This window comes from Melampsora larici-populina, assembly GCF_000204055.1.
Source record: "Melampsora larici-populina 98AG31 unplaced genomic scaffold MELLAscaffold_15, whole genome shotgun sequence".
NCBI lineage: Eukaryota > Fungi > Basidiomycota > Pucciniomycetes > Pucciniales > Melampsoraceae > Melampsora > Melampsora laricis-populina.
Window position 1 is genome coordinate 1023419 of NW_006768779.1, and position 21240 is coordinate 1044658.

Below are 21240 nucleotides of genomic sequence, written 5' to 3' on the forward strand. Positions count from 1 at the left end.
CATCTGGGGGAGTCACCCGCCATCATGGCCTTTTTGAAGGACTTCGGATCAGGCTTAGAGTTAAGCTCGGAGTTGAAAACTTCGGGAAGACAGTCAAAATAGGTTGAATAACAAAAATCAACATCATCCAGTTCAGCGTTCATTCCTTTATAATTAACTTTTGGTTGATTTCTTGTGGATTTTCGATTTGCAAGTGTTTCAAATTGATTCTGACTTGCTACTTGTGGGATTGGTTCGATATGAGTATCACTTTCTTGATGTTGAGTTAATTGGTCCTGTTGAATGATCTGATCAGTTACTGGTTCTCTGTAGTCATCAGGAACTTTCACTATTTCCGGGGATTCAATTAGATCATCAAAATCGTTTTCTTCTTCTGAATAGATAATTTTCACTAATGAGTTATCTGACTCTTCAACCGATCTGTTTTTCAGAAACGGGAACACTTTTTTGTTAAATGTAACATGATGAGATAGATGAGTTTTATTGTCTTTCAAATCATAGACAAGGTAATTGAAGTTATCTTGTTCAAATCCTACTAGTACTCCTTCGGAGCTAACTGGAGAATATTTTGAATCTCGAAGTTCTTTCCGTAAGAGTCGGAAAGCTTGACAACCAAACACTCTTAGATGAGAAACGGTAGGTTTTCTGAAATGCCAGATCTCAAACGGAGTCTTGAAGCTGTCGAGTGCCTTGGTAATTGTTCGATTTGTGAGAAAGACTGCTGCCGAACATGCTAGAAACCAAAATTTAGGGGAAAGTCCAGCCTGTATCATTAGACACCTAGCCTTTGTGTTGATGATTCGCATGCCTCTCTCTGAGACACCATTTTCTTCTGGAGCATAGCCTGATGTTAAGTGAAGCTCAATACCCAAGTTTTTTAAATGTGGTCCCAACAGGTTATTGACAAATTCAGATCCTCTATCCAAGGTAAATTGTTTCAGTTTACACCCCGTTTGTCTTTCACTAACTGCAATGTAAGTTTTGAAAGTTTCGAACACCTCTTCCTTGGATTTATTAGACAGTCCATAAATATGTCTGAAGCATGAGTAGTCGTCACAGAACAAAATAAAATAATTTTCATTTCTCAATCCATTAACTCTATAAATTCCGCTCAGATCTACATGGACATTTTCAAGAAATCTAACAGCACGAGGACGAGTATGATTGAATGGAATTTTTGTATTTTTAGAGAGGTTACAGGTATCACAAGAGTCTGGGAATTCCTCAATTACGTCTAGACCCTCAACACTATCATTTTTCTTCATTTGATTCAAATAAGTTTTACTCAGATGACCTAGACGACGATGAACAATTGATGAGTCATTTGCAGTCGAATGGTGTGGCTGAGTTGGACTAGAGCTTACAGGTGTAATCTTGACATTCATGAGACCGTTGTGTGAAATGATGCCATTGAATAAAGCCAGACCATCCTTAACCAGAGCAAAACAACTAGGTTCTGATTCGTTGTAAAATTCTCTGACACCCTTTTTCTTCAACAGTCCACCAGCAATCAGATTCTTTCTAAGTTCAGGGACAAAGAGACACTCCGTTAATTCGAAGACAGTGCCATCACCCGCTTTCAACTGAATTTTTCCAATGCTATCTACAGCTAAAGATACATCACCACCGGCAAGTTTGAGTCTTCGACTTGGATCTTCTATCTTCTTGAGACTTTCTTTAACAAAGAGTGATTGATCATTAAACATATGATTGGTAGCGCCAGTGTCATGTAAAGCCCAGATTTCGTTTGGATTTTCACTGTCGATTGAGTTGGCTTGAGGTTCAGATGAGACAGTATCGAACTCAACATTGAGTGAGAGCATTTGAAAGGAATCGCTAACTGAATTAGCTGCGGGAGCGTCTACTCTTTGCAATCCTCTGATATGACTGGTTGAAGATGAAACTGGTCGATTTGATGTTTGTCGACCTCTAGGATTCCATCCACCTCGAGTTCGACGTCTGGACAAGAAATCATCACGTTCTTTGAAGTTCTCTGGTTTTGACCAGCACTTCTCAGAAGGATGAGGACCACGACACACCGTCTCAGTACAAACTACCCGTGAGGTCCTACTAGTGGAGTAGGCGGATGCAATCGAATTGGTTTCTACATGATTCACCTCTCGAGTGGCCTCAGTCAAAAAATTGTTTTGACGAGTGTCGTAATCACGTAAGTACTTCACAACTCCTTTACGGGTCAACGGTGTTATGGTAGAGTGAATGAATTCAACAATGGAAGGAGGTAGAGTAGTAATCGAGTCGATTAGACGAATGGCTGATTGTATGTCATCCATCTTTCCTCCATAACGAGTGAATTCGACAAAAAGGCTTTCAAATTTGTCCAAGTAAGTAGACAGAGTATCACTACGATGAATAGACACAGTGTTCAGAGTTTTCGAGATTGTAGCTAGACGTTGAGAATTTATAAGAAAGTGCCTTTCTTTGAGAAACTGCCAAAGCATGAAGGGATCATAAATTAGGCTTAAAGCATCCGCTGGGTCAGTGAGATGATTGACGGCTTGAGTGTTGTTGGTTTTATCTAAATGATTTAAGATGTAATTGACAATGATCTTTCTAGTCTTAACAATCTTCTCGTTAGACAACTCTGGGTCTTTGAAATTTTCAATCAACACATAGTGATGAAGCTCAAGATTGTCCAGATTACCAAAAACAGCACGACTCCATGATGAGTAGTTTCCATCTTCTAAATTATCAGATATCTTGAATTTGAACAGGGCTGAGGTGAGTTGTTGTCCATATTTTTGGATGGCGTTTCCAAAAAGAGAAACAACACCTTCATCATGAGTAGACATGTTGATGTTGGTACGATCTCGAGTAGAATTTGACACGGAGTTAGAAGTGTGAGAAGAATCAAAGAACTCTTGGTTCAAGGTTCCGGAAGAAGAAGTTTCGGATTCGTTCGAGGTGTTGATCGAATTGGCTGGACTGGAAGGATCAGGGTTTGATGCCATGAACTAGATATAGAATTGAGGTGATCGATTCGAACCTCTCGCTACCATGTAAGATTTTGAAGATGACAAGGGTGACTAGACAAAAACAGGAGCTAAAGCTCACTAACCTTTAATAAGGTGAACAGACGTGTTCTCAGTCGCGTGTTGACGAGACACCGCCGAGACAACAAAAAGACGAACAGGAGCTAAAGCTCACTAACCTGAAAGACGTGGTTAGAGTAGAAAGAAAACTTTTAGGATTCTTGATTCCAAATATTGAAGATGAGGGACAACAAAAAGATGAACAGGAGCTAAAGCTCACTAACCTTTAATAAGGTGAACAGACGTGTTCTCAGTCGCGTGTTGACGAGACACCGCCGAGACAACAAAAAGACAAACAGGAGCTAAAGCTCACTAACCTGAAAGACGTGGTTAGAGTAGAAAGAAAACTGAACAAAAATAGTAAAAGAATTAACACACACAGTTGAGGTGTAACATGAGATAAAGAGAAAAGACTGAGACTCTACCTTTTAGGATTCTTGATTCCAAATATTGAAGATGAGGAACAAGAATCGAAAAAGGGGAACAAGAGAGTCTGACATATAAATCAAGAAAATCAAAAAGAAAAACACCCCCTGGCTTCAACTCGTCATTCAACTCTTAACCACCCCTTGCTTCAACACACGTCTTACTTTGTACACCATAATTGGCAAAAGTCTTGAACGACACAAAATCACCATATTCCAACAAATTGCATACAAAAAATTGACTCCAAATCCGTAAAATACTTTCCACCTAGTACTATCCATTTGCAATTTAGCACCCCAGCCATTGGACCAAGTTTAACTCAATCAACAGGCTACACATCATATCTGGTGCCTTTAGCTTGTAGATTTGAACCTGAGGATACTCTTCCTCCACCCCAGAGCTATATATACTCCTACCTGGATTGTGCAGACCAGTAAGTCTTAGTTGTTCATACAAGAATAATTTCCATTTTTCTTGTTATATTATTTAATCTTCATCTAAAAATTGTTTTTGTCATGTCTTCACGTCCTTCAACACATAGTCAATCACGTCAAAGATCCCAAACAACCAACCCTGACACCCATGGTGATCCAGCACGCCCAATCAATAGATCAAGTGAATCAATTGGAACCAGGGTTCGTGGCCAAGCACCAGCCAGAGGTAGGAGGTACCAGCCTCTGACCTCCACATCTATCCGTCCTGCTGACATGACTGTGGTAGGTCCAGTACCAGTACCTTCAAGAGAAAGAAGCCCAATTGATTTGCTTCAACAAACACCCTTGACGACATCATTTCCAATGCAACACACATCACAGATTGACCATCTTGGACTCGGGCAGGGTAGTAGTAGTACAAGCTCAAATTGCTATGGTAAAATTCTTAGCAAAGAGAGACAGGGACAGGCATCAATCCAACCACCATCATTATTGAATCCTAGTGATGATCATATGGTCAGTCTTTTAACCTCAGTCCTTCAAGACAATTTGATACAACCATGGACTAATTTAGGTCATAACCATTTAAGCCAATTATCCAGCAAGTCACAGCAGGATGATGAGGTTGTAAAGTATTATCAGGATTGTATCTCCACTATAAATAAAAATTGTAAAGAGTTATATAAGAGGGTAGGACCTGAAATTAAAGATCTGAGGCAGATAATGGTAGATCTTTTAGAAACCCTTGAAATGCAACAAAGTTCATCTGTTCAAGAAAGTGAGAGACACCACCGTGAGATGTTAAATTTACTGAAACTTCAGAAGTTGAGCCTAGACAGTAAATCAGTGAGAGAACTGAGTGAAGTCTTGAGTGAAAAAATTGAAAGTCAAATTGATACCAGACTTGATCAATTCTTTGAAGCAAAGAAGGAATTTGATGTTCCTTATAATATTAATATTGACGAGATTATTGAGAGGAAACTCATGAAAAAACTGGACCACCAGTTTGATAGGTTATTTGATAAACTTGGCGATAAGTCAGATTCTGGGATCAGTAACACTGATTTAGTGGAACAGAACCTCCAGTCCAAAAAAATCTTGCACTGCAGATTGGATATTTTGGAACAGTACCTGAAGGAAATGAATGAAGACGGAAAGATTCAGAGAGAAAAAATTCTCACAGAAGTATTGATAATCAAAAATAGTGTTGAGTCACTCTCAAAAGGTGAAAGAATTGTCAATAGTCCTGTTAAGATTCATTCTGGAAAAAACAGCCTTTTGAAGAAACATACAGAAGAAGATTCTGAGCAAGCCAGAACACCTCAGGAGTGTAATGTGCACCAAGTACTTAGTGGTATCAAGGAACAGATCCAAGCGCTCGAACGACAAGAGCATACACAAAATCTACCCATTAAGCAAGACAGTGAATCAGCAGAGTACCAAGAAAACTTGAAAAAGGATCTGCGGAAAGAGTACCTGCAGCCTAAAGATTGGCCCACCTTTGATGGTGAAGGAGAGTACAACCACCAGGAGTTCATTGACTGGGTGGATAGAATGTCCAGTAAGCTACGCATGCCTGATGAGCTAATAATTGCAAAGCTGGGTATTGTGTTTCATGGAGTAGCCAGACAATGGTTTATAGATTTCTCAAAAGAAGATGATCTACAGACATGGGCAGAATGGAGAACTGCAATCCAGGAGAGATTTGGAAATCAGGCGTGGAAAAATAGGATGCAAAAATTGTATCTGTCAGATACATTTGTGCTTAGACCAAATGTTGATTGTGTAAAATGGGCAAGTAAGCAGAAACAAAGAGTCCAAGCATTTCAACCAAATGCTACACAGGAGGAACTTGTTGAGAAAGTTGTATGGCAACTCCCAGGTACATCAAGAATTTGGGTCACAAGCAGACTCAAAGAACCAGCCAAATGGACAGACTTCCTGCTAGTTCTTGAGGATATATGTAGCAACAGGCTCGAAAGGATAGATGGGGGTACCAATGAGAAAAGGTACTTTGCTCCTCAGATGGCTGAATCAGTACATAATGCTAATGCCATTGTGGAAACTAGCGTCGATTCTTTTGACAGTAAAAAGAACAAAGCTTGCCATACATGTGGCAGTACTGACTGTGCACATATTTGGAAGTCATGTAAAAGAAAAAATAAGGAGATTAACCAAATTGAAACAATGGAAGAGAAATCAGACAAACATATTGAAGAAGTTGGTATAGAATTCATAGAATACACCAGTGATACTGATTTAGAAGACATACTTGGAAGAAATTGAGACAACACCACGGTATTGTGGAACAAATCCAAGACAGTTAACACATTACAGTAGAAGGGGACCTTCTCTGGTGGTGGGGAGTGTCAGCCCTGAGCCCTAATTACAGGACCATGGGCTAACAGTACCATATGTAATATCAAAATATTGTATAAAGCCATAAGCTACATCTCAAGGCTCAGTGTCAAGAGCCACTTAAACACATGTATGTAATGTATTAAATACATAGTAAACCTAACCCAAGTGTCAACCACAAGTTGACACGTGAATAGACAAGACTCACACGCCAACCACAAGTTGACACTGGAACTGAGACTATATAAACCCCCCCTTCTTCCCTAGAATCACCCCCCATCTTTTACTACAATCACAACACAGAACCACATTTTACTTGACTCCTACTGAGAGGATCTTCAAGTACGTGGTTAGTTGTGTAGCTTGTTAAAGACCATTCTTGAGCATTACGGGTTCCATTGCTGAACACCTAAGGTACTGATTTCTGCGAGCCCAGGGCATTCATTGTCTCTAGAAATAAACCTTAAAGTAGCAAAGCTTCCTTTTTTTTAAGGAGTCTAAAGTAGCCTTCAGGATCTTTGGTTTACCAAAATGTAAAGCCTGCCCCTCGCAGTCTCACAAGGTTAGAGCACATTAGCTCTTTATTGCCCTTATCTTTCCTTTCCCTTTCTCAAATCCTCTTCTTAGAGGTCAACTAGCTGTAGTCTTCACTTGGGTGTAACATGTGAAGACCACACCTTCCTTTTCCTACTCTATTTTCTGTGAAGAGTACGCCTAACAGCCGTGTACTCCTCACAATGTGTCCCACAAGTACTATACTACAACATGTGACATGCCTAATACCTTTTGCAAAAAGTGTGATTGTAACACTTTGATTCCTTCCAAATTGTATAGGGCTGCCTACACATAGCATGTTCACTCTGGCAAGGGTCTTGAATGATAAACAATACAATACTCCCTTTTGGTGACAAAATATGCTAACAGAGTGCAGTCCTTTTACTTGCTTGTGCAAGTGGCTCATGAAGATATTCTATCATCCAGACCAGATAATCCAAGAGCACTAATTACAGGTCATATCATAAGCCTTTGCTCACCAAAAACATTGGGGATAGCACAGGAAATGTGAGGTATTGCCAACCTAAACTATCTGATGAGCTTGGATTTTTGGCTCCGATGCAGAACAATATTCAAGAAGGTGATGCATAACATCAACAAGGGCCAGAACTGCCTTGGACCCTTGGGTCTCCTTGTCCCAGACCTGCCCCACAAAGGATCCTTGGACTTCAAAGCAACTAGGCTGCTAATGTGGTCCTACATGTAGATCAAAACTATGTAGCCAAAAAGAAATACACTACAGGATTGATGCCCCTTTGGATCTGTACATTCCCTTTACCAATTGACCTAGTCTTCCACTCAGCCGTACATGTGCCAGTGAGCCAACCCAGCCCACAAACATTCCTGTAGTTTGTGTCCTGTATGGTGTTTGTTTTAAATGTAAAGAGATTTCTTATGTTTAGAATGAAACATTCCCCACTATTTGTATATTACAGTATGTACATTGGCTTTTACCAGTTCCCAACAGCCCCTTTCTTGCAGTCGAAATTATCTACAGGACTGAGTGCTGAGTGTTGTTTGTATAGATATTACCAGTCAATGGTACAGGAGACTTTGACATAATCTTGTTTATGTACCTATTATAACCAAAAAGCTCTTTTGTAGTGTTTGAATAAGCTTTCGAAATCCCAAATTCCAAGATCGGAAAGTGCTCTCTTCTGACTTGAATTGAATCCAAGGCACACCTAATCCTCTTCAAATCATATATGATTAGCTCACCACTACGTAAACTCCCCTTGTTCACTTGCAAAGAGCTTCATATGGCCCAAGCCTCATGAATTGATGAGATCACCCGCTTGGTGATGTTTCATTCTTCAAAGATAAGTCAGAAATCTTGGATATGTCATGGAAAAAGCAAGGACTTAAGTGATAGTAACTCGTTTTGATCATAAATTTGCAAATACTATCATTTAAAGCACTGTTTCCTCTTCACAAGTGGCATCGTTCTCGAGGGCTTCTCGGGCTTTTTCCATGATCGCTGCTGTGCGTTCATTTGGAACAATGAATGTCTTTGACAAGCCAAAGAATCGTTCATAGGTCTTCAGCACCTCTTCGTGTTCTTCTAGCTCAGCAAATGATTTGAGAAGACTGTTGATGAGGATAGTGAGAATGACCGGAGACTTCACAGATCCGATCATTCGAGGAGAGTTGAGGAGTGATTCAACAAATATCACAGAGTTATCGAGATGAGAGCGAGACGAGGAATGTGAAAGATTGGAAGGAGGTTGATGGATCGAATGATTTGTGGAGATCAGTTTCCTGTACTCAATCAATCCCCCTAGATGACCAATCAGCAGATGGTATTCGAGCCATTCATCTTCATCGGATACTAGTTCATAAACTTTCGTGCGACTCATTCGGCCTAGAAGCTGGACCACATCTTTCATTCTTCCACTACCAGCGCGACAGAGTACGCCGAGGGTCGGAAGGAGATGAGGTAGACCTAGTTCAATTTTTTGACGTACAAGCTCACTGACGATCTTGAGACTTAGAGCTGGGAGCATATGACGGTAGGAGAGTGAGAGGAGGCTGAGAGAGAAACCTTCGTCGAGGGTCTGAGACAGTGCCTGAGCATGGCTTTCCGAGAGGTGATGATAGCAATACAAGGTGGAATCTGGCTAACAGAGTGACGGAAAGCGAGTCAGTCAAGCACTGGAGTGAGACCGAAGAATTCTGTGGAGTATTGGAAAAATCATACATCCGATCGATCGACAGAGGCGCGCAAGAGCGATATGAGATTATCACGAAGCTCCTCTTCTTCGGTAGCAATTGGTAAAAGGTATTTGTTTGTCAAATCGATCGCTAGACGCAATTCACCATTTTGAGAAAAGAAACGAGTGAGTCGACTGATAAGTGCTCGATTAGGCTTCATTGTATCAGAAAGGCGGAGAAGGTATTGACGAAAGCAAAATAAACATTGGCCCATATTATCCTCAGTGATACTGGCTCGTATCAGAGTTTCTAGCATAGCAGGCGGTAGCTGATTAACACAGAGGCCCTTTTCGGACATACGCGACAGAAGGACGTCGGGAGCTTTTCCACAGTTGACGAAGGCTGAAAAGAGAAGTGACCAAAAGCAAAGATCAGCAGTAAGCGTACTGAGAAGTTCAGGTCTTTGATCGAGTTCTTTGATTATGAGATGAATTTGAGTCCAGAGTCCGAAATGGCCCAAGACGTCGAGAAGGGAGTAGTAGGCTTGTTGAATGGGTATAGCAGAGGGTTGATGTAGGTGTTCTTTTATTGATCGACATGTTCCCAGTAGGGCGATGAGGTCCTTAGATTGAGTATGGAGCTTAAGCTGGGACTGGAGTTCAGATACTGTCTTGGCATGATTGGTCTGAGACAACTTCAAATCAGGATGCTGATCGATGGTATTGGATGAAGAGGCAGTTTGAAAAGTTTGATAAAATTCACGATGCGGCCGACTGAGATTAAGTCTTGAGAGGCGGCAAAACCGAGAGGTGACAGACATTTTCCCCGTGATAAATATCGATCGTTTCGATTATCAGACGAACAGGACTTCAGGCTTGATGATTAGATAACATCCATATTCTGGGCAATTTTCATCAAGTTGATTTCACTAGCTTGTCCATATATCATTCCTCTTGTCATTGATCAGCCTGGAGGCTATGTACTTCTTTCGATCGAGGCTAGAAAGGCGGTTCGAAGAGTGAACGGTTCAAAGTCGTATTATGCCATGATGCAGAACATGAGTGCGTTGGAGGATAAAAATGAGGTTGGGAGACGGTGGAAAAAAACATTCCAGCCAGCTGCCAGCAACAAATTTTCAAATTTATGGTCCAACTCAGGCTAAGGTATTAGGGTATTGTCTTATACTCAGGCCCCCCTTTGGGGCCGAAAGACAGCCTTCATCTCACAAACACACTTTGCAAGCGCTCAATCCTGCTCAATCCACTATCGGAAGATACTTGTAGATGCCTCAAGTTGATAAAACTTGATATCAAATATCTGTTTACAGGCGTCTCCTTGCTTCTGAAGCAGTTGTTGAACCTTGACTGATGTTACACTTCGCTTCGAACCGATCTATAATCTTGGCCACGAGCTGCGGGATGGTTATACTTCCCTTCAGAGACGGTAATGATTCGGCTTGGGGGCTTATGTCGCCCTCACTAGCCACAGGAAATCCACCGATAGATTGCGTTGGGTTCGAGGAAACTTACTTCTTCGTCGACTGCGTAACTTCATTCTGATCTCATCCAAAGCAGATCATTTTGATCAGACAGGTCCAATGATTATCGCAGCTCTTTTCTATGGAGGTCCATGAACTTCAACATCAATTGCAAATAAACATCAAAATTGCCTGGATGAAACATAGCATCATATTTATCATCAGAGCCTGATGTTTCAAAAGTTGCGCAAACACGCTGTGAAACCTTGAAGCATCCTAGTATGAGTTATATCCACATACCGTTTCTATATCTCTATCGAAACTGGACCTCTTCTTCTAGTGAGAGTGACCATATAGACTTCCGCATGAACTGCGATCTTGCGATTGCGTCCTTACAATTTGAACTTCTTGGGTCACACATCCCAAAGCCAGTCAAAGGAGCGCGACGGTAAACCCTTGACTTGCTTCGCTTCTATATGATTATTCTTTTCGCATAATACACTACATTTTCTATCTTATCTTTCCTGTCGCTCGTTTTCCGCTTCAGTATCCCTGTGGTTTCAACTGGTCATTCTTTTGTCGGTTGTGTTACGATTTGACCCTGGTTGCATTTAGACTTGTTCCAATCACAGTCACCGCTGTGTCTTTCGACGTGGGTAACAACCCATAAAAATCCAACGGGAAAGTATTGGAGAAGAAAAGCGTCTATGCCTCCTTTTCACTTATTAAAACTATACACTCTCATATGTGGGGTCATCGTACCTTACATAGGAATTGTGAATGGAGAAAAGGCCATCGAAAATTCACCCTCGGGCGGCTATGCCCCCATCAAGGAAGATTGTCCGGCTGACTTCAAAATCAATATCAACTACACAGTTCAGTCTCTTTTGTTACTCAACTCGTTTTCACTGGCATTTCATCTTCGTGAAACTGACTAATGTATGACTTATCGATTGTTCTCGACTTCTTTCTTTTAGGCAATCATGAGTGAGGGCGAAGCGTCATATGTTCAAGAAAAAGCCTCAAACTCGGTGCAAGGATGGGCCGAATACCTCACAAGGGCGAATTTGACGGATTTCGATGTAGCTGATTTCCTATCACAAGCTACATCAACTGAAGGCAACGCTTTGGCTGGCAAAACTTTACCAAACATTGGATTTGCCGCAAGTGGAGGTGGACATCGGGCTATGTTATACTCTGCATCAATATTGGCAGCTTTTGATGGGAGGGATAGTGACGCGAGAGATTCTAGGACAGGAGGGATCCTTCAGTTGATGAATTATATCTCTGGCCTCTCAGGGTTTGTCTTCCATCTCTTGACGAATGTTTTTGACAGTGATCAGATTGAGGTAATATGTGGTTACATCACTTTTTGTTTAGAGGAGCCTGGATGCTTGGATCTTGGGCTGCCGCAGACTTTCCGGACTTTCAATCTATGCAAAACTCATCCTGGAAGTTGACGGGCGATGAGAGATATATCAAGATGGAAATTGGTCAGGAATATCCAGCCATATCGACCGACATCAAAAGAAAGAAGCATGCAGGTTTTCCAGTTAGTGTGGTAGAGTAAGTCATTGCCTCAACTAGGCGCTTTTTACTCATCATACTTTGTCGAACTGCATTCGTGACACTGGCAGATATCATTGCTAATCAAACGGATCCGCGAAAATTTGCAATCAGCTTGTGGGGTCGATTTGTGGCTGGAAAATTGATGTGAGTGTAAGATGCGCGCCTGCAAAGACTGGTTCAGTCTACTGACCTTCGCTTATGCTATCTTTCAGCGATGCTCCTAACGAAGCCCAAAAAGTTTTGTTCACTTCGATCAAAGAAACAAAGGCCTACCAAGCCCGAGAGGTGCCTTTTCCGATCCTCATTGCGGTATCTCGGTCTGGTCAGAGCTTGACGTTAGATAGTGCGATATGTTAGTCCCTGGTATATCTTCTCAAAAGTTTGATATCTAATGCAACTTACTGAATCATCGCCTTAGATGAATTTACACCCGAGGACTTCTCGGTATCACATCCAGGACTGAATAGCTCAATCCCAATGAAGTATCTTGGAACACGCCCACCAACTTTGGCTGATGATGACCCAGAATGTGTAGAAGGCTTTGACAACATTGGATTTGTGCTTGGCTTAACGAGTAATATTTTCACCACCCGAGATTCTTCTGGAGGATCCAACTCAGTTTGGTCCAAGATCACGCATACGTTGGGAACCCAGTCTATCTACGAAGGATTGGTACCTAATCCCTTTCAAGGATTTGGTGAATCGAATACTTTCCCAGACCACGATACCGATACTCTAATGCTAGCCGATGGAGGATTCGCCGGAGAAAAGCTACCCCTATTCCCATTGATACATCGGAATCTAGATGTAATTTTTGCAAGTGATGCTGTAAGTTTCTTAGACTTGTGGTTTTTTCTGGCCAGTCGTGTTCTTGTAAGAGAAAGCTGTATGAACCTTTTACGCTGAACGTCTGGTAACGGTTTCTCTGATAGAGCGTTGATGGTGGAACACATCCGTTATCGGAAGAAGGAGGATGTCAGTCATTTTGCCTTTTTCTCTTTTGACTTGTGGCATGATAAAATTGTGGGACATAAGATTGAGTACCTTGACTTCAAACACCCAGATCCAAATGGTACATCTCTGTATATGACTTACTTGAAGACTCAACAGCCTCAATACCACGGCTACCGTTTTCCAGAGTAAGTCCAAAATCCCAATGTGCGATTGGTTCCATATCCAAACTGACACATTTTAACACTAATGAATCCAAAGAATCCCCAACGCTCTGAACGGAACATTTGCGGAACGCGGATATAACAAACGCCCAACCTTCTTTGGATGTAATGCTACCCCGGAGACTCCAATAGTCGTATATCTGCCTAACTACTTTGTCGTAGCACCAACCAATATGACGACTCGAAAAATTACCTTCACGGTGCGTTTGATTTCCTGAGCAATTTCTCCGTAATCAAATACTGTCCCAAGTATGATATGAAGTTGAACTTGACCTTTGTATTGTGCAGGATGAACAAATCAAAGGATTCTTTAGAAATGGTCATGCTATTGCAACTCAAGCTCTTTCCAAATTACAGAATGGTGAAAATGGTACAAAGGGAAACCAAACTCTCACATCGGTTGATTGGCCGTCATGTTTGGCATGTGCTTTGATTGATCGTCAGAATACCCGGAACGGAAAAGAAAGGACCCCGCAGTGTCAACAATGTTTCCAAAACTATTGCGGATGACGGCCGATGCTCTGGGTAGATTTACAGATATTTTTCAACAGGACTACATTATTTTTTGGAATTCTAGTTTTTCTCCATCATATGAGAGATTTCATTTGAAGAAGTTTTCAAAAAACGAGAAAGTGATAGATGATGGTTTCTTAAATCTTTTTTCAAGAATCTGCGCATACGGTTTGGGAATTGGGAATCCTATGGATCTTGAAGCGTATATAAAGATAGCAACACTGGTACTATACCCAAGGGTTAAGTTGTGGAATTGAAAATTCAATGCAATTACGAAGATTAAAGTTTAGCAAGCAAAATGTTGGTCTTCAAAGTTCAGGTGGGGAGTTCATAGAAACAGTTAGAAATGGAAGGAAGCCATCTAAGACTATGTAACATAGCTCTCTGACATTCAGTCTTACATAGATCACAAAAAAGTTCAGAAGAAGTCGAGGAAGACTGAAAGAAAAGCAACAGACCAGCAGAAGATTGGAGCTATGATCCCCATAAGTGTGTATTTAAGGTAGCAACTGAGATGCAATCATCAATGATCAAGGGAGAAAGTGACAGCATCTCACCAATCCTCTTGCCCCCCATTGTACTGAAAGTGTCAAAATCTCAGTGAGAACTAGCTTAAACAGGTCATTCAAACCGCAGGCTTCCTCTTGATCCTGTTCAGGCTCCGGAAGCCGCGATTGGTGGGGCTTGTGTCAAGCTAGAAGTGAGGAAGGGTGTGGAGATGGTCTTCCTTTGCAATAAGGCCCCTGTGATTGGTTGACTATATACAAATCACAGTTACCCCATACAAAGCTTTTGAGAGACCGGTCGGATTAGGTTCTGATCTTCGCACCGTGGAGTCATAGTGTCGGTGCCTGAATCATACAATATGATGAGGATGAGGGGTCAAAGGAGTTCAGGAGATTGCTCAAAGTGGAAGTTGAAGTTCGGTCTTGCATGAACGGATTAAGCAAATTGAAACTATCACATCAGTGAAACTGCATGCATGTATCTGTGATTTCATTGTGAATTCCACATCACATCTCGATCGATTTCAGACAGACAACCACAAACACTTCATCATCAACCAACACCTACCAACTTCACTATCGTCATCAAATCAATACCACATCATTCAAACCTTCGACAATGGCCTCTTTGCGCTCTAGATCAAAAGAAAACAGCCAAGACTTCCATTCATCACCTCCACCAAATCAATCAGCAAAATCTGAAGAACCCTCTCAGCATTGGCTTCAACTTCGAGTCTTCAATCTTCCCTTTCTCCCAGTACTGGCATCGGCAGTCCTCTTCTTCACCATTGTCCTCGGAACATGTTACTCTTATTCGCTGTACTCTATCGATAACCCCAACCTACCGATTCATCAACTTACTCGAATTCCAACCTCATCACTTGTTTCAACACATAACGCTCATCCTTCAGTTCCTAGTTCAACCCTACCTTACTTTGCCAAAAAATCAAACTTCTTCAATCAAACTTTTGTTAAATTAGGATGGGCATGGACAAGTTTAGCCGTCTGGGCCCACCTTATCCTATTTGCTACTCATCATACAAGTCATTCAAAGGCAACTGAGGAGTCCGAAAAGCGTATCAACGACTCTAGACAGTCCACAAACGGATCACAGACCCAAATTCAATCTAATCACGTGGCTCGATCAATGACACTTTACTGTACAGCTACTGCCCTCTGGATCTTTCTTACACAGTGGTTCTTTGGAAGTAGCCTTATCGATCGACTCTTAGTTCTAACTGGAGCCGAGTGTGTACCAAGCATGATACATCCGAATGAGGGACCTGATAAGCTCAAGATCGCCGCTACTAAACTTTCCAACGCTTACTGTGAGCGCAGGTGGGGCCAACGCTTACCTGGACTGGATTCGGTAAGCAAAATTTTAGCAGTGTCATCATTTTCAGTAAGAAATCGAATTGTTGACTCACTCACAACAACTCTCCATAGTTTACCATTGCGACTCATCGGCCATACTGGAGTGGTGGCATAGATATCTCTGGACACGCCTTCTTACTCTCATTCTCAATCCTATTGATCCTCTCCACTCTGGCCCCATCAATCCGACTCTTATGGTCTTCCAAACCAATTCCAACCCCCTATCGAGTAGGAGTGTATGCCAACCTAACTTTAGTAGGAATTTGGTGGTGGATGTTGTTGATGACTAGCTTATACTTTCATGGTCCTGCCGAAAAAGCTGCAGGTTTGGTGGTAGGTGTAGGGGCTTGGTGGATTTCAGAGATGACTGTAGATAAGTTAATGGGTTAAACTGTATACAATTTTGTTGAAAATATTTCACTATCAGATTTTGCTTGTTATCTGTATTTTTTTCCCTAATGATTCAAAGTGTCACACCCCTCTTACATTTGATGGGGTGAGGTCACTGAGTCCTGCTATAGCAAACATGAAAAATTAATGTCGTTCGAAGCCTTCTATCTTGATACCTTCTTGTCAAAGATATTGTGGGTTCAGAGGTATCATGTGTTTGATAAATACCATCTACATTGAGACCTTTGATCTATTGTCTATGAGGTTGCGGCAACTATACATGAGGTGAAATTCATCGTGAGTGTAAAGCGGTAAACCGAAGAAGCCGGGGATCCCCTGATAACGCCCTGATAATGATGATAAACCTGGCACAACCCATGAGGTATGGGTTTGCGCCCGGCGTACAGGTTGCAATGTGTACAACCTCATCCTCATCTATGCCACTTATGTCAAAACCGACAAAACATATTGTCCCTTAACTAATACCTCAGAAACCCGCTGGCCAATTTGTGGGATCATCAATGTCACCGGCTGACATCCCATCACATCCTTCATGATTCATCCGACCTCAACACCCTGTCTGCAACATACCGTTCGACACATCCATCCGTACGTCGACCAAACTAATCGAACATGCTTCTACGCGACTTTACTATCCAGCTCATCAGCCAGTCACCCCACCTCTCTGCAACACTAACGGTGGCGGACTTTGTCCGCTTCGCCTCTCTCGCTGCCGAAGTAGAACATCGCGCCGGTGTATCTTTACGTCTCACTCCGACTAGGATCCCTGTACTACCCTTCCTCGAAGAGGCACTATCGGTCCAATTCCCCTTTGACCACCTCCAAGACTTATGGCGAATGACTTTCCCTTTCCTCCACGCGTGTCGAATGGATACCACAATGACCATTCGCGACCTTGGTCTCCAACATAATTTCACCACCAAGTTACCCGAAAGATTCCTACGCGCACCCTTGTCGCACTGTGTCATATGCTCAAACAATAACTCCCACGCCTTACACGTACATACGCGCCTCAACGGATACCTTCACGACATCGACGGTGTGCACCCAGTGCAGACCGTCATCCTGAGTTGTTCAAGTACGTGTGGTATACGAGCTGATCGTGTCATCCCAGCTGATCCCGATATCCTTCCCTGACATTTCACAATAGACCCACGATGCGATACCCAATACAGGCCCAGTTATTACACCCGCAACAGTTCTCGATACTACTACACAAAGGCAATGGGCCGAGATGACGATTATGTCCAAGTCAATTGTCATTATTACATGACTACCCGGATGGCCTACATGTTCCACGTGCTACAAATGCTAGGCCAGTAAGTTAACACATTCGACATCACTGGATTGAAGAAGGTACTGACAACCAATTCGAATGCAGCGTCTCCCATTTCAATCTCGTCAACTGGTATAACATGGTATTTGTAGATGAGGCAAATACCAATCTTTTCACCCCCGACCAATTATTTACTCCATCAATGTCGGAGGAAGAGTGTCGGAATGGTCTAATGCTCAATTCATTGATTAAGCACGCCGATCGCAGAGGCACCACCTTGGTGGTCAGCTCAAGTGGGACAGACAACATATGATTTAATTCGGCTATCGAAACCCACCTAGAGCAGCTGCTGATCGAAGGAACAAGATATCAAGACCATTATTGCTCAACTTGTGTACGATTATTGCCAGATGGCATTGATCCAGTCACTGGCCATGGTTTTTACAAATGCATGAGTTTTCAAACAATCTCTGACTGTAAACCTTGACACCACGACTGACATCCATTCTCGCAATCCGTCTGGCGTGGTTGTTGTAATCGTGTCCGTCTTAGCAATACGGGCGGTAGTGACCGATGGTTTGACCATTGGCCACTGGCGTTGTAGTGCGACAACGGTGCAGTTGTGCGAGATTGCCCAATCTGCAGGTCGCCCTTTGCCAGATGGTCCATGTACAAATAAACTCGCCAATGTCAATGACAGGTTCTGCCCCAATCACTTCGCAATTCTCGGAGGTCGATGTCGAGCACAACCTTGTCCTCGTCTCTCTGCTGCCGATAGTGACACTTGCGAAGACCCAGAGCACATCAACCAGTGGGCCAGTTTCAAGAAACGAGTCCAAGGGAACTTCTCTCTCACCGCCATTCTCAACCGGCCTGGCTCGAACCTTCATCCCGATCCTACCCCGCATCTAGACGCCGAAACTGGACTATTCCACGACCTGGAGAGCCTGCAGCAAGCCGATGAGTCGCAAAGGGCCCACAAAGCTGCGCGCGACGGAGGCGCATCGCAGGCTGCTGGGAAATATGTGCTATCAAGGAGCCATACCCACAATGACCAGCTCATTGTGGCTCCTTGTGGAATTATACTGGCCCGAAAAACATTCTATCATGCGGAATCTGTTAGTGCTGTCAAAGTGAGTTAGTTTCAAAAGAATCAAAAACAATCCGGGTCAATTTCTTCAATAGAGATAATACAACATTGAAATTCCTATCTTAAACTAACTCTTATCGTGGTCGTTTTTCATTTCAATTGTTTTGAACCGCTCTCCATTCTCACTTTCATTGCTCTTACATTCACATCACAGGATTTTCTTGAGGAAACCTTCCCCCGAGGCATGCCCAAAGTAGTGTTTTATGATAACGCATGCAGGTTAACCGAGCACATTTACACCGGCCATTCGGCCCTTCCCACTTCAAGGGGACTGTCATAGCGGTGGATCCGTTCCACCACCGCTCTCACGCTGAAAGCAATCAATTCTGCAAGATGTTCACCGACCCCAAACTATTTCCTGACATTCAAGAAGATGGTCGATGGATCTTCAATGCCTCTGCGGCGGAATTGACTAACATTTGGTATGGAGGTTTTGCCTTGATGTGTCGGAACACGTCTTCACTTATCTACAATTTCTTCTTGGAAGAAATGGTGTATTTGAGAAACAAATGGCTGACCAATAAACTGAACAAGAGGCCTGGCGTGGTGTACATTGGGGAGGGCGCCATATAAACTCGCTCGTTCTACTTCGGCTCTTTCCTTCTTTTATATCAGCCCAAAAAATGTCATGAACTATCAACCTTTGATATGTAAACACGTAAAGCTTGCTATTCCTTTGTCTGATTGACTCGAAATCATGAAATCCAAACAAGCAAACACTGCGGAAGATTTGATATAATATACACAACACTATGAACTTCTTTTCATGGGGTGTTAGTGTATTGGTACATGATGCTGACTTGGGGGATCATTCAGAGTACCTTTCCCAGGTGAAGGTGGCGTGCACATTTCTGCAGCTTAGCTATCTTGACGGTGCCACCATCAAGTGTAAGTGAGTCTGATGGGTTGCCAGGTAGGTTCTTGTCATCATAAGCCCAACAAAAAGGAAAGTTGTGGAACCAATAACCCAAACATTGAAAAGAATTGAAAAGATTACAATGGCAATGACAGACAAAAAGGATCTATACTATGTCTATACTATGCAAAATGCAAAATATAGACAACTGATTGCCAATTGTCTACATGGTGGTCATCACATCACTCACCACCACCATCCAAGTAGTATGTAGGCGCGCGCGCACAGATGAACTTGTAAAATGACAAGTTTGAAAATGCTCATTTCGCATAGTATAGAATGTCACTCCAGTAAGTACTCCCTGACTTCCTGATGGCTGAAAGGAAGATCAAACATAAAGCATCAAACATAAAGTTTTATCTAACTAAGAGATTTTTATGAAAACAAAATAAAGTATAATACTTTATTATTTTGTAAGATCCTGCAAGAACACATGTTTTGTGGCAATGAGTAAGTACAAAAAGGGCCTGAGTTTGGTGGTAGTCTCACTGATTACTACTGCTGGATTGCAAAAGTATCAAGCATAAAACATTAAAATAAATTCAAAGGGTCAGGGGCTACAGCAATGATTATGTGTATAGGCAATTTGGAACTTTTTTGCACAGTGTATAATAATGTAGGTCTAGGCGCACACAGTGCGTCCATGAAGGGTTAAAATGTCCATATGCTCAAAAGAGAGTATGGGAGCCTTTTACATGGCAGAAAAGTGTCTGTCTCACTTATCAGGCCTGATGGGCTGATTAGTGGAAAAAATTATCCAAGCACTTGGACATTTGGATGAAAACAAAAAGAAATGGCGTAGGGTAATAATTGCGTACTGAAGTGGCTTTGACAAACAAGGGTACACTTTGCTGTCCCACAAGCAGCATCCCAAACATTCAAAATTGTTTGAAAGGCAAGCAATGTTGATTACCCAAAATTGGGAACAAACTGTGAATGTTTCAAAGTCTGAAAGCACGGGTTATAGGAACAATGCCTGATAAAAAGCACGAGGCTTCTGATGAGCTACTCTGCACAACCAACAACTCTAAGTTAAAGTCTTCTGACCTACAACATCAAGAACAAGTTATTAGAAGACAGTTAGAGAAACAAGTTAGAATAGAGATGTACCTATAGACAGGTTCAGAATAGCGGATTAGGTTGTTAGTTGAAGTTATCTAAAGCTTCAATAACTGATCTTTGGGAACAAACTGTGAATGTTTCAAAGTCTGAAAGCACGGGTTATAGGAACAATGCCTGATAAAAAGCACGAGGCTTCTGATGAGCTACTCTGCACAACCAACAACTCTAAGTTAAAGTCTTCTGACCTACAACATCAAGAACAAGTTATTAGAAGACAGTTAGAGAAACAAGTTAGAATAGAGATGTACCTATAGACAGGTTCAGAATAGCGGATTAGGTTGTTAGTTGAAGTTATCTAAAGCTTCAATAACTGATCTTCGGACGAGTGCAAGAGACAGTAGCTTCACAAGTCAAACAGAAATATGAAATAAAGAAAATATAATATAACGGCACAGTTGTTAATAATGGAATCGGTAATAAGATAGTGAAACGGAAAAAGTGAAACTTACGTACTTCTCTTCCCAAAGATGGGGAAAAGAGAAGTACAGTGGAGAGGAAAGAATTAGTATAAGTAAGTGAAAACATTTGACTCGATTGATTGGGGTAATGTTGATGTAACTCCTTTCATTTCCTTCTCAAAGTGAATCTTCTTGCTCTTCTTTCGATATGATGAATCTAATCTTTTGATGTACTTGAATCTGCTTGCTTACGTCGATTGGAGTTTTCAACACAAACTTTATGACAATGTCAACAATTATCTACAGTACTAGCAAAAGTATATACAAAAGTTTACACGCAGAAAGGATAATGACTGCAAACATGAGAATGTCATCAATG

General features: G+C 41.9%; 6 protein-coding genes across 6 annotated transcripts; 5 read left to right on the forward strand and 1 right to left on the reverse strand.

Annotated features, from left to right (window-relative positions):
- Positions 1-7312: 7312 nt before the first annotated feature.
- MELLADRAFT_71715 (uncharacterized protein) lies at positions 7313-8009 on the forward strand (the record flags this gene model as incomplete). The annotated part of the gene is made up of 1 exon (XM_007409194.1): positions 7313-8009. The coding sequence occupies one exon, from the start codon at positions 7685-7687 to the stop codon at positions 7883-7885; it is 201 nt and encodes a 66-aa protein (XP_007409256.1).
- Positions 8010-8232: 223 nt separating this feature from the next.
- On the reverse strand, positions 8233-10068 carry MELLADRAFT_77610 (uncharacterized protein; the record flags this gene model as incomplete). The annotated part of the gene is made up of 2 exons (XM_007409300.1): positions 8233-8940; positions 9021-10068. The coding sequence occupies 2 exons, from the start codon at positions 9792-9794 to the stop codon at positions 8233-8235; spliced, it is 1482 nt and encodes a 493-aa protein (XP_007409362.1).
- Positions 10069-11158: 1090 nt separating this feature from the next.
- On the forward strand, positions 11159-13705 carry MELLADRAFT_105902 (uncharacterized protein; the record flags this gene model as incomplete). Its single annotated transcript, XM_007409195.1, has 10 exons — positions 11159-11326; positions 11429-11751; positions 11832-12017; positions 12039-12164; positions 12233-12372; positions 12439-12848; positions 12953-12995; positions 13084-13159; positions 13233-13395; positions 13484-13705. The coding sequence occupies 10 exons, from the start codon at positions 11159-11161 to the stop codon at positions 13703-13705; spliced, it is 1857 nt and encodes a 618-aa protein (XP_007409257.1).
- Positions 13706-14813: 1108 nt separating this feature from the next.
- Positions 14814-16071, forward strand: MELLADRAFT_71716 (uncharacterized protein; the record flags this gene model as incomplete). The annotated part of the gene is made up of 2 exons (XM_007409196.1): positions 14814-15583; positions 15661-16071. 2 exons carry the CDS (start codon positions 14834-14836, stop codon positions 15976-15978), a joined length of 1068 nt encoding a protein of 355 aa, XP_007409258.1.
- A 528-nt stretch (positions 16072-16599) lies between these two features.
- On the forward strand, positions 16600-17450 carry MELLADRAFT_77612 (uncharacterized protein; the record flags this gene model as incomplete). The annotated part of the gene is made up of 3 exons (XM_007409197.1): positions 16600-17077; positions 17150-17318; positions 17381-17450. Coding segments are annotated over 3 exons (705 nt in total), but the record flags the coding sequence as incomplete, so codon positions are not given.
- An 871-nt stretch (positions 17451-18321) lies between these two features.
- MELLADRAFT_71717 (uncharacterized protein) lies at positions 18322-19160 on the forward strand (the record flags this gene model as incomplete). The annotated part of the gene is made up of 2 exons (XM_007409198.1): positions 18322-18408; positions 18580-19160. The coding sequence occupies one exon, from the start codon at positions 18639-18641 to the stop codon at positions 18996-18998; it is 360 nt and encodes a 119-aa protein (XP_007409260.1).
- Between the last annotated feature and the right edge of the window lie 2080 nt (positions 19161-21240).